This window comes from Silene latifolia, chromosome 9 (genome assembly GCF_048544455.1).
Source record: "Silene latifolia isolate original U9 population chromosome 9, ASM4854445v1, whole genome shotgun sequence".
NCBI lineage: Eukaryota > Viridiplantae > Streptophyta > Magnoliopsida > Caryophyllales > Caryophyllaceae > Silene > Silene latifolia.
This window is the reverse complement of record NC_133534.1, coordinates 20,525,631-20,539,681: the sequence shown is the minus strand read 5'-3', so window position 1 is coordinate 20,539,681 and position 14,051 is coordinate 20,525,631. Positions and strand designations below refer to the sequence as shown.

Sequence of the window (14,051 nt, the reverse complement as noted above, 5' to 3'; positions counted from 1 at the left end):
CTTACATCCATTGAGTCCCTAAGTCCTTATAAGGGCCTTTGGATGGAAGAGATGGAGGGATGAAATTACATCTCAATGGATGGCCATAAATCTCCCTCCCTAATCTCCCTTCCTAATCCATGTACAACTCCATCCTAATTTGTATAACTCCATCATCCTTCTAATTCTCCCTTCTCACTTCCTCATAATTCACCCTCTCACTTCTCTCTCATTCACTCATTCTCACAAAACAAAAAAAAACCAAATCAACAAAAAAATACCCACTCCCTCTTCCACACCTCCGGCTGACCACCACCCAACCCGACCACCCCACAACCACCGCCACACCTCTCCTCCTTCTACCCCCGCAACCTTCCTCCACCCGCACCGAATCAGCAACAACAACCAACAACCAACAACAACAACAACCCGCCAACAACACCACCACCATCTACATCTCCCGACAACCATCCTCCTGCCGCCCCTCCCCTGACACACCACCACCATCTACATCTCCTTCTTCCCTCCCCTGACACACCACCTCACGAGTACCCTCCTTACCCGCCGGTGACCCAGATCCAACCACCACCATAACCCGCACCACCACTGACCGCATCACCACGCCGCACCACCACTGCCTCGCACCACCTCTTCATCCCGTGCTTCCTTCCTCCCCTTTTCCTCTTCCTTTCTCTTTTTTTTTTTTCAATCCATCGTTCTCCTTTCAGTTTCTGTTTCTTTGGTTTTTTGTTTTTTTTTTGTTTTTTTTTATGGGTTTTGTTTTATATGGGTTTTGTTTTATTTTGTATGGGTTTTTGTATGAGTTTTGTTTTATTTTCATTGTCTATTTTTTTAATTTTTCAGATTTACTTTATTTTGTTCTTTGTTTTTTGGTTTTTGTTATTTTGTTTTTTTTTTTGTGTTTTTGTCATATTTACTTTATTTTGTTATTGTTATTTGGTTTTTAATTTTTGTTGGTTGTTAATTTTTTGTTGGTTATACACTTAAAACATTAAAGTTATACTATTTATGACTAAAGTTATACACTTAAAACATTAAAGTTATACTTTTTTGTTATTGTTATTTGGTTTTTAATTTTAATATTTTGTTATTGTTATTATTGTTATTTTTGGTTTTTATTGTTTAAATTTCAGATTTGTGGTTTTTGGTGGTGTTCTTTGTTTTTTGTTTTGTTTTTGTTCTTTGTTTTTATTTTTATTTTTTTATTTGGTTGTTATTGTTATTTGATTTTTTGGACTAAAGTTATACATCTTGTCTATTAAAGTTATACACTGCGTGCATTAGAGTTATACACACGATATTTAAATTTGGTTTTTTTTAATGTTATTTGGTTTATTTCAGATTTCGGGTTGGGTTGGGTTGTTGGTTTTTTGGTTTTATTATTGTTATTTGGTTTTTTGTTTTTGTTATTATGAGTTTTTTTGTTTTTTGTTACTATTTACGACTAAAGTTATACATTTTATGACCAAAGTTATACAAAAAAAGACTAAAGTTATACAAAAATTGGACTAAAGTTATACAAAAAATTGGACTAAAATTATACAAAAATGAACCAAAGTTATACAAAAATGAACCAAAGTTATACAAAAATGGACCAGAGTTATACAAAAATGCACCAGAGTTATACAAAAAATTGGACTAAAGTTATACAAAAAATGAACCAAAGTTATACAAAAATGAACCAAAGTTATACAAAAATGAACCAAAGTTATACAAAAATGAACCAATGTTATTCAAAAATCGACCAGAGTTATACAAAAATGCACCAAAGTTATACAAAAATTGGACTAAAGTCATACAACAATGGACTAAAGTTATACAAAAAATTGGACTGAAGTTATACAAAAATGAACCAAAGTTATACAAAAATGGACCAGAGTTATACAAAAATGCACCAGAGTTATACAAAAAATTGGACTAAAGTTATACAAAAAATGAACCAAAGTTATACAAAAATGAACCAAAGTTATACAAAAATGGACCAGAGTTATACAAAAATGCACCAGAAGTTAGTTCATTTTTGTATAACTTTAGTCCATTTTTGTATAACTTTGGTGCATTTTTGTATAACTCTGGTGCATTTTTGTATAACTCTGGTCCATTTTTGTATAACTTTGGTTCATTTTTGTATAACTTTGGTTCATTTTTGTATAACTTTGGTCCATTTTTTGTATAACTTTGGTGCATTTTTGTATAACTCTGGTACATTTTTGTATAACTCTGGTGCATTTTTTTATAACTTTGGTTCATTTTTGTATAACTTTGGTCCATTTTTGTATAACTTTAGTCCTTATTTGTATAACTTTAAGCCATATTTGTATAACTTTAACCCATATTTGTATAACTTTAGTCCATATTTGTATAACTTTAGTCCATATTTGTATAACTTTGGTTCATTTTTGTATAACTTTGGTTCATTTTTGTATAACTTTGGTTCATTTTTGTATAACTTTGGTTCATTTTTTTATAACTTTAGTCCAATTTTTTGTATAACTTTGGTCTATTTTTGTATAACTTTGGTTCATTTTTGTATAACTTTACTCCATTTTTGTCTTAGATGAAAAAAAAGTATCTCACAAAATAAAACGAGATTTAAAACACGAAATTTTTAAAAAAAAAGTATAACAAGAAGAGATTTAAGAAAATGAATAAAAAATGATAACTAACAAAATAAAAGACAACTAAAATAAAATAAAAGACAAAAAAAATAATAAAGGAAAAAAACAACTAAAAACATACAAATTCATACAAAACGAAAAAAAAAAACGAGTTGAAGAAAAAAAAAAAAAAAAAAAAAAAAGAAAGTCAGCGGCGGTGGGGTGGCGGCGGCGGGGGTGGTGGGTGGTTAGTTGGTGTCGGGTGGGGGGGTGGTGGTGAATGAGGAAAAAGGGAATGAATGATTTATTTGAGTTTTTTGATTTATTTGGATTTTTTTGGTTTTTTATTTATTTGGATTTTTGGGTTTTTTTTATTTATTTGGGTTTTTTTTTTAGAGTTTGTGAGAAGAGAGAAATGAAATGTGTAAGATGAAAGAGAAATGGATGAGTGGAAAACAAATATATAGTAAATTAGTGATTAATTAGAGTGGATTAGTGAAGGAGGAGAGAGATGGTGAGATTAGCTTTATAAACACACTTTTTGGGGTTGATCTCATCCCTCCATTTCCCTCCATCCAATGGCTCATAATAGAACTTATGGACTCAATATAAATGTGGACCTTAGTTGATCTCTTCTCTCTCTCTCTCTCTCTCTCTCTCTCTCTCTCTATATATATATATATATATATATATATATATAGAGAAGGGTTCTTATAAGGTCCTCATACAATATAAGGCCCTAAGTCCTTATAAGAGCCCTTGGATGGAAGGGATGGAGGGATGAGATTACATCTCATTGAAGGGTCACAATTCTCCCTCCCTAATCTCCTTCCCTAATTGTGTATAACTCTACCTAATTGTGTATAACTCTACCACCAATCTAATCTCCCAACTCACTCCCTCATTCACTCATCCTCTCTCATTTTTCACATTCACTCTTTCTCTCTCATTTTCTCCCACCCTCTCTAAACAAAAAAAAAAACCAAGTTGATAAAAAAAAAAACCAAACTAAAATAAAACAAAAAAAAACCACAAAAATCACTCCACCACCCCACCACCACCCGACACCACCACCACCCTATCACTCTCATCCTCACCGCCCAGACCTCCCTCCCTCCCTCCCTCCACCGGACCCACAACCCCACAACCGCACTCCTCACACCTCCCTCCCTCCCTCCCTCCACCGCACCACACTAAAACAAAACAAAAAAAAACCAAAAAAACTTCCCCAAAAAACCCCCACACAACCCCCGCACAACCCCGCACCACCACACACAACCCCGCACCACCCCCTAGCACCCGCCAACAACAACAAGACCACACACCTGCCGGCCTCCTCTCCAACCCCCGACACCACACACCTGCCGACACCACAGCCCGCAACACCCAGATCCCGACGACGCCACACACCGACAACCCTCCACCGTTCCGACACACCCAGATCCCGACCTCCCTTCCGCCGTCCTTCCTTTCTCCTCCTCCCGCCGTCCTTCCTTCCTCCGCCGCCTGTCCTTCCTTCCTCCTCCTCCCGTCCTTCCTTCCTCCCCTTTTCCTTTTCCTTTCTCTTTTTTTTTTCTTCCCAGCCCGCAACACATTGTATGGGTTTTTTGTTTTTTTTTGTTTTTCTTTTATATGGGTTTTGTTTTATATGGGTTTTGTTTTATTTTGTATGGTTTGGTTTTTATTTTTTTTAGTTTAGTTATTTTTATTATTGTTATTATTGTTAGTTGGTTTTTATTTTTTTTTAGTTTAGTTATTTTTATTATTATTTGAGATTTGGTATTAATTTTGTGTGGTGGTGTTTTTTTAGATCTATTGGTTTTTTTGTGTTTTTGTCATATTTACTTTATTTTGTAATTGTTATTTGGTTTTTAATTTTTGTTGGTTATTAATTTCTTTGTTGGTTATACACTTAAAACATTAAAGTTATACTATTTATGGCTAAAGTTATACACTTAAAACATTAGAGTTATACACACGATATTTACATTTGGTTTTTTTTTTAATTGTTATTTGGTTTTTTTTTAATTGTTATTTAAATCTTGTTGTTGTTATTTGATTTTTTGGACTAAAGTTATACATCTTGTCTATTAAAGTTATACACTATGTGCATTAGAGTTATACACACGATATTTAAATATGGTTTTGTTATTTGGTTTTTTTTTATTGTTATTTGGTTTATTTCAGATTTCGGGTTGGGTTGGGTTGTTGATTTTTTTTTTTTTTTTTTTTTTTTTTTTACTTATTATGTTGTTATTTATTTAGATCTAGTTTTTAGATTTTTAGATTTGTTTTAGATTTTTCATATTATTTTTTTTGTTTTTTTGTTGTTATTTTTTTTTTTGACTAGAGTTAAACATCAAATGCCTAGAGTTATACATTGTATGTCTAGAGTTATACAGATTGTGACTAAAGTTTTACATCTTTTGACTAGAATTATAAATACTGTGACTAGAGTTATACATTAAATGCCTAGAGTTATACATTATATGCCTAGAGTTATACATCATATGCATAGAGTTATACATTATATGACTAAAGTTATACAATTTTGGACTAAAGTTGTACAAATATGGACTAAAGTTATACATATGAAGGACTAGAGTTATACAAAAATGGACTAAAGTTATACAATTATGGACTAAAGTTATACAACTATGGACTAAAGTTATACAAAAATTGGACTAAAGTTATACAAAAATGAACCAAAGTGACTACAGTTATACATTGTATGACTAGAGTTATACAAACTGTGACTAGAGTTATACATTGTATGACTAGAGTTATACATTTTATGACTGAAGTTATACTCTTATGGAGTTATACATCAAATGCCTAGAGTTATACATTGTATGTCTAGAGTTATACAGATTGTGACTAGAGTTTTACATCTTTTGACTAGAATTATAAATACTGTGACTAGAGTTATACATTAAATGCCTAGAGTTATACATTATATGCCAAGAGTTATACATCATATGCATAGAGTTATACATTATATGACTAAAGTTATACAATTTTGGACTAAAGTTTTACAAATATGGACTAAAGTTATACATATGAAGGACTAAAGTTATACAAAAATGGACTAAAGTTATACAACTATGGACTAAAGTTATACAAAAATATGGACTCAAATATATAATGGACCTTAGATTTTTAGATTTGTTTTAGATTTTTCATATTATTTTTTTTTGTTTTTTTGTTGTTATTTTTTTTTTTTGACTAGACTTATACATCAAATGCCTAGAGTTATACATTGTATGTCTAGAGTTATACAGATTGTGACTAGAGTTTTACATCTTTTGACTAGAATTATAAATACTGTGACTAGAGTTATACATTAAATGCCTAGAGTTATACATTATATGCCTAGAGTTATACATCATATGCATAGAGTTATACATTATATGACTAAAGTTATACAATTTTGGACTAAAGTTTTACAAATATGGACTAAAGTTATACATATGAAGGACTAGAGTTATACAAAAATGGACTAAAGTTATACAATTATGGACTAAAGTTATACAACTATGGACTAAAGTTATACAAAAATTGGACTAAAGTTATACAAAAATGAACCAAAGTGACTAGAGTTATACATTGTATGACTAGAGTTATACAAACTGTGATTAGAGTTATACATTGTATGACTAGAGTTATACATTTTTTTTTATTGTTATTTGATTTAAGAAAATGACTAAAAAATGATAACTAACAAAATAAAAGACAACTAAAATAAAATAAAAGACAAAAAAAATAATAAATGGAAAAAACAACTAAAAACATACAAATTAATACAAAACGAAAAAAAAAAAAACGAGTTTAAAAAAAAAATAAAAAAATAAAAAAATAAAAAATCAGCGGCGGTGGGCGGCGACGGTGGGGTGGCGGCGGCGGGGGTGGTGGGTGGTTATTTGGTGTCGGGTGGGGTGGTGGTGGGTGGTGGTGAATGAGGAAGAGAGGAATGAATGATTTATTTGAGTTTTTGATTTATTTGGATTTTTGGGTTTTTTATTTATTTGGATTTTTGGGTTTTTTTTTTATTTATTTGGGTTTTTTTAGAGTTTGAGAGAAGAGAGAAATGAAATGTGTAAGATGAAAGAGAAATGGATGAGTGGAAAAGAATTATAAAGTAAATTAGTGATTAATTAGAGTGAATTAGTGAAGGAGGAGAGAGATGGTGAGATTAGCTTTATAAACACACTTTTTGGGGTTGATCTCATCCCTCCATTTCCCTCCATCCAATGGCTCATAATAGAACTTATGGACTCAAAATAAATGTGGACCTTAGTTGATCTCTTCTCTATATATATAGAGAAGAGATCAACTAAGGTCCACCTTTATTTTGAGTCCATAAGTTCTATTATGAGCCATTGGATGGAGGGAAATGGAGGGATGAGATCAACCCCAAAAAGTGTGTTTATAAAGCTAATCTCACCATCTCTCTCCTACTTCACTAATCCACTCTAATTAATCACTAATTTACTTTATAATTCTTTTCCACTCATCCATTTCTCTTTCATCTTACACATTTCATTTCTCTCTTCTCTCAAACTCCAAAAAAAAAACCCAAATAAAAAAAAAACCCAAAAATCCAAATAAATAAAAAACCCAAAAAATCCAAATAAATCAAAAAACTCAAATAAATCATTCATTCCTCTCTTCCTCATTCACCACCACCCACCACCACCCCACCCGACACCAATTAACCACCCACCACCCCGCCGCCGCCACCCCACCGCCGCCGCCCACCGCCGCTGTTTTTTTTTTTTTTTTTTTTTTTTTTTTTCAACTCGTTTTTTTTTTTTTTTTCGTTTTGTATTAATTTGTATGTTTTTAGTTGTTTTTTCCATTTATTATTTTTTTTGTCTTTTATTTTATTTTAGTTGTCTTTTATTTTGTTAGTTATCATTTTTTAGTCATTTTCTTAAATCAAATAACAATAAAAAAAAATGTATAACTCTAGTCATACAATGTATAACTCTAGTCACAAATAGTATAACTCTAGTCATACAATGTATAACTCTAGTCACTTTGGTTCATTTTTGTATAACTTTAGTCCAATTTTTGTATAACTTTAGTCCATAGTTGTATAACTTTAGTCCATAATTGTATAACTTTAGTCCATTTTTGTATAACTCTAGTCCTTCATATGTATAACTTTAGTCCATATTTGTAAAACTTTAGTCCAAAATTGTATAACTTTAGTCATATAATGTATAACTCTATGCATATGATGTATAACTCTAGGCATATAATGTATAACTCTAGGCATTTAATGTATAACTCTAGTCACAATCTGTATAACTCTAGACATACAATGTATAACTCTAGGCATTTGATGTATAACTCTAGTCAAAAAAAAAAAAAAAAAAAAAAAAATAATATGAAAAATCTAAAACAAATCTAAAAATCTAAGGTCCATTATATATTTGAGTCCATATTTTTGTATAACTTTAGTCCATAGTTGTATAACTTTAGTCCATTTTTGTATAACTCTAGTCCTTCATATGTATAACTTTAGTCCATATTTGTAAAACTTTAGTCCAAAATTGTATAACTTTAGTCATATAATGTATAACTCTAGTCACAGTTTGTATAACTCTAGTCATACAATGTATAACTCTAGTCATACAATGTATAACTCTAGTCATACAATGTATAACTCTAGTCACTTTGGTTCATTTTTGTATAACTTTAGTCCAATTTTTGTATAACTTTAGTCCATAGTTGTATAACTTTAGTCCATAATTGTATAACTTTAGTCCATTTTTGTATAACTCTAGTCCTTCATATGTATAACTTTAGTCCATATTTGTATAACTCTAGTCATACAATGTATAACTCTAGTCACTTTGGTTCATTTTTGTATAACTTTAGTCCAATTTTTGTATAACTTTAGTCCATAGTTGTATAACTTTAGTCCATAATTGTATAACTTTAGTCCATTTTTGTATAACTCTAGTCCTTCATATGTATAACTTTAGTCCATATTTGTACAACTTTAGTCCAAAATTGTATAACTTTAGTCATATAATGTATAACTCTATGCATATGATGTATAACTCTAGGCATATAATGTATAACTCTAGGCATTTAATGTATAACTCTAGTCACAGTATTTATAATTCTAGTCAAAAGAGGTAAAACTCTAGTCACAATCTGTATAACTCTAGACATACAATGTATAACTCTAGGCATTTGATGTATAACTCTAGTAAAAAAAAAAATAACAACAAAAAAACAAAAAAAATAATATGAAAAATCTAAAACAAATCTAAAAATCTAAGGTCCATTATATATTTGAGTCCATATTTTTGTATAACTTTAGTCCATAGTTGTATAACTTTAGTCCATTTTTGTATAACTCTAGTCTTTCATATGTATAACTTTAGTCCATATTTGTAAAACTTTAGTCCAAAATTGTATAACTTTAGTCATATAATGTATAACTCTATGCATATGATGTATAACTCTAGGCATATAATGTATAACTCTAGGCATTTAATGTATAACTCTAGTCACAATATTTATAATTCTAGTCAAAAGATGTAAAACTCTAGTCACAATCTGTATAACTCTAGACATACAATGTATAACTCTAGGCATTTGATGTATAACTCTAGTCAAAAAAAAAATTAACAACAAAAAAACAAAAAAATTAATATGAAAAATCTAAAACAAATCTAAAAATCTAAAAACTAGATCTAAATAAATAACAACATAATAAGAAATAACAAAAAAAAAAAAAAAAAAACCAACATTCCAACCCAACCCGAAATCTGAAATAAACCAAATAACAATAAAAAAAAACCAAATAACAAAACCAAATTTAAATATCGTGTGTATAACTCTAATGCACATAATGTATAACTTTAATAGACAAGATGTATAACTTTAGTCCAAAAAATCAAATAACAACAACAACCAAAAAATACCAACAATAATAAATAACATTAAAATACCAAATCAGAAAAAAAAGCAAGACGATTTTTTACAAGACGATATTTGAAGAAATATAAAACAAGACGATATTTGAAAAAAGACAAGATCTGAGAAAATCAAAAAAAGACAATAAGGACGTTTTAAGTGTATAACCAACAAAAAATTAATAACCAACAAAAATTAAAAACCAAATAACAATAACAAAATAAATTAAATATGACAAAAACACAAAAAATTAACCCATAAATAATAAAACAAATCTGAAAATTTTAAATAAAAAACTGAAAAAATAAACCAAATAAACAAAAAACCCGACACCTTCTCCCCCTTCTTCTTGTGACCAACAACCACCCCATAACAAATACGACTAGGTCTTAAAAAAACGGAAAAAATAAATAAAAAAAGAACAAGAAATAAAAAAAGACTCCCAAAAACAGATCCGAGGAGAAAAAGCAAGTGAGGCGGCGACAGTGATGGGACGGCACCACAAACGCGCGGCAAAGGGGAGGGGAGGCGACAGAAGGACGGAGGCGCAGTAGCATCGCCGGCGTGGAGCATAAGGGAGTGGTGTTGTCGGAATCTGAAAAACAAAGAGACGGTGGTGGTGTTGTCGGGTTCTGAAAAATAAAGATAAATAAAGGTGGTGGTTGGAGGAGAAAGGAGGTGGTTGTTGTTTGTTGTTGGTGTTGGAGCCGGGATCTGGTGACCGACGGGTAAGGAGGGTGGTCATGAGGTGTGTGGGGTTGTGGTGTGTCGGAGGTCAAGGAAAGAGGGTTGTCGGGAGAAAGTAGATTAGTGGGTGATGTTGCTCGATGGTGGTGGTGGGTGGCGTCACGGGGCTGGTGGTGGGTGGTGTCAAGGGGCTGGTGGTGGGTGGGGCTAAGTGGAGAAAGAGAGTAGATGAGGATTATTGGGTTTTTTTGGGTTTTTTTTAGACAAATATGGGAGTGAAGAAAGAAAGAGAAAGGAAATGTGAGTGAATGAATGGAGGAGGCTGTGAGATAATGAGAGAAAATGCTTAGTTGAGATTAAGGAGAAAATTAGAGAAATATGGATTTTGTTTAGCTAGATTAGTTTGTAGCCCTTCATTAAGACGCAATCCTATCCATTCATTCCCTTCATCCAAAGGCTCTTAGATGGACTTAGGGACTTATTTGATGTAGTGGACTCATGAGAACCCTTCTCTATATATATATATATATATATATATATATATATATATATTTATGAGGAGGATTATGTGTCCTACCATGATCGAAACTGTATAAAATAATACCTTTCTTACCTTGAGGTAGTAAAGGAGACTCTTCTCTAACGTATTCCTATTCATGTTAAAGAACCTAATACTTAACCGGTTAGGTATAGTATAACCTTTTTTTTTTCCAGAGTCCATAATAATAATTACCTTTTAATATTTAGTACATATTAGTATTGTATTCCATTTTGGACGTTTAAGGTGTAATATTTTTAAATAAAGTTCATGATAATAATTACCATCCATTATTATTAGGTAGCTTTCCATTTCAGTCACTTTGATAGGAACACAATCGATGAGTGTCTTCCACGCAATACTCTAACTTTGCCTGAATATACTATTTTTTTTGGTTCGTTTTTTGAAGGAAACATTTGTCTGAATAGACCATTTTCTATTATACTTTTTACTTTAGCTAACACTCTTATTTTGATCTCCTTGCAGATCTGTAGACGGAAAGAAAGTAGATATATAGACAGAAAGAAAGTGAAGGTATCCGACAAATATATAAATTTGCCGATATAGAAAGTAAAAATGGTAATGATTAATTTCAGTTAAACATTGGCTGATGATGCTGGCTTAATGAGGAACTAATTTGTAATACTCATCCAGAGTTACTTGCAAATAATTTTGGAAAGCCTACCAGCGCTAGAAGTTAACTCCACTGGTCAGCAAGCTGCAAGATTACAGGAGCTTGTGGACTTTATTCAGTCTCAGGTATTGGCTTCTTAGTAACCTTACAAACCTGCTTCATACTAATTAGATCAAATTTTGATGCACTTCTATGGTTGTATTAGTTGTATATTACTGGAATCCCTTGTGCTATAGCTGTGAATTTAGTGGCTTTAAATGTCCCTAGCTTCAATATTGCTTGTCTCTCCTCCAATCCATGATATATTTCATTGTATTGCATGAGCTTGCCAAAGTAGAATTAGAAAACCTTGGATAACAAAGTTGAATTAGCTCAAAGCCGAGGGAATTGTAGTCTAATTTTTGAGTGTGTGTGTATATAGGTTGAAAATTTTCAGACTTCTATTTGATAACTTTTTCTGCCTAGCTTTGAATCTGTATTATTGTTTACGGATCTGTGGGCACAATCTGTATGTTTGTGCTGAGATTGTGTGTGGCTTTAACAATTAGCATTTTGTATGAAATAGAGAATAGAACTGATAATAATACTGAACTTTATCATTATAAAACCAAAGAGAATAACATATTAATAAGTTTCGAAAGAAAAGTGAGTATATCGTACTGATATATAAATAAGCTGAAATAGAAAGAAAAAATGGTAATGATACTGAACTTTAACATTACAAAACTAAAGAGAATAATCAACTAATAGGTTTTGAGAGAAATTAACTATATCCTAATGATACTAAATCTGATATATTATTGACTTTGAGAGTAGTTTATGTTGAAGGCTTCCTGGCTCTGGTCTTCGCATTACCTTTCGTTTTACTGAGTCAAAGGAATAATCAAACAAATCATCAATACCATAACCAGTATAGGAAGATAACTTGTAATTGAGTATAAAAAATACTAACCTTCTTCTATTTTGGTCTGTAAGTAGTGTCTCTTCCTCGCCTGGTTCATGATCGTTTAACTCACTCAATAGAACCACATAATTGCGACGCTTTCTGCCGGTCGTAGTCCTCGCCTTTTGGTTTATAAGTAGTGTATCTTCTTCATCCGGTTCATGATCGTTTAACTCGTCTAGTAGAACCAATGAATTGCGACGCTTTTTGCCGCTCGTAGTTTTTGCCTTCCCCTTTGCTTTATTGAAGTAATAAAGTATTTACAAAAACCTTTAATACTCAAACAACAATCAATATAAATAAATAACGTAGATGACACATACAATGAGAATGAATAATACAATGGGAATGAATAGTACAGACCTCGTGCGTTGGATTTCAAGTAGCGTCTCTTCTTCATCTGATTCCTTTTCGTTTAAATCATCTAATATAACCACTGAATTACGACGCTTTCTGCCACTTGTAGTCTTCGCCTTACCCTTTGCTTTACTAGAGCAATAAAGTATGTATACAAATCTTTAATACCCTGACAATAGTCAATAAAAATAGATAACAAATACAATGGGAAAGGATAATGCAGACCTTGTTGTGCGTTGGATTACATGAAGCGCCTCTTCTTCAGTTGATTCTTTTTCGGATGGTTCATCTAATATGACCACTGAGTTTCGACCTTTTTTGACACTTGTTAGACTGCTAGATGATGCTTCATTAACCTACATATGTTTAGCGGTTATGTTGAGAATACAGGAGAGATCATGTATGTCAATAAACATGAAGAACTTTACTATACCTCGATTACGGGATTTTCTGCAATGTTAATGACCTTGAAGTTGCTTATTCCCTCGGGTCCGTGATTGGAAGCTTGGATTTTAATTTTGAACATAAACTCTTTGCCAACAAAAGTATTTTGTATCAGTTTTGGGACTGGGTTAAAATCGTCATCGTCTTCATCCTAGTTGGATTATGAATATCAGAATTTGATTAAAATGTATATATAGAACAAATAATAGTGGTAGCATCCATGGTAATAGGAAAGAGGTGAACTGAAACCTCAATTGGTTGAGCATCATATAAAGTGACGGCGTCTTGTCCGATAAGCCTTCTTGCGTCAGTGTCGAAAACTACAAAAGTAGCCTTACAATTTTGATCTTCAACTTTCAGGTTGATGCAATATCTGGTAGAAGAAAGGAAATAAGACAGGTATATTAAGGATTCCAAGGATGTCCAATGTTATTTTTTTTTTTAAATCTGGAAGTTAGCTACCTAATTGTTTGAGTTTCAATTGTTTTCTGGCATTTGGAGCACCACAAATCTGATTCTATCTTCCTTCGTATAGGTTTATTGGTACAACCAAAACATGAGGTATAGTGCCAAAGTCTTTCAAATAAATATCTTTCACTTTAGCAGCACAATAACACATGAGGTCCTGCATATAGAAGTAAAGAATTAGATTAAGCTGTAGAATAAGTGAGTCTTTTTTTCACATTCATGAGTAATATATATTTATATTACCTGTTGGTAATCCGTCTTGCAATATTCCACTATGCTTGATATATCTTTGTTCATAAATTGTTGGTAGTGTTCTTCTAATTTATACTCCCCAGTATCTCCCCTAATAATAAAAGTTGGACGGTGAGTAATGTTTAAATCCACGCACTTTTATGGGTAGAGAAATGTGAGATTTAAATTTGGAAATTACTTGAGAGATGCTCTGAA

At 31.7% G+C, this 14,051-nt stretch overlaps 1 protein-coding gene across 1 annotated transcript; it reads left to right on the top strand.

Annotated features, from left to right (window-relative positions):
* Positions 1–10,360: 10,360 nt before the first annotated feature.
* LOC141600692 (uncharacterized) lies at positions 10,361–13,785 on the top strand. The gene is made up of 5 exons (XM_074420936.1): positions 10,361–10,472; positions 11,168–11,292; positions 11,413–11,517; positions 13,497–13,535; positions 13,672–13,785. The coding sequence occupies exons 1-5, from the start codon at positions 10,361–10,363 to the stop codon at positions 13,783–13,785; spliced, it is 495 nt and encodes a 164-aa protein (XP_074277037.1).
* Positions 13,786–14,051: the final 266 nt, after the last annotated feature.

Excerpts from the sequence above, each read along its gene's own strand:
- LOC141600692 (XM_074420936.1), top strand. The coding sequence starts at position 10,361 with ATGGTGGTGGTGGGTGGCGTCACGGGGCTGGTGGTGGGTGGTGTCAAG. Across the intron at positions 10,473-11,167 it reads GGATTATTGGGTTTTTTTGG|GAAACATTTGTCTGAATAGA; the intron begins GTTTTTTTTAGA and ends CGTTTTTTGAAG. Across the intron at positions 11,518-13,496 it reads TGGACTTTATTCAGTCTCAG|GTTGATGCAATATCTGGTAG; the intron begins GTATTGGCTTCT and ends TTCAACTTTCAG.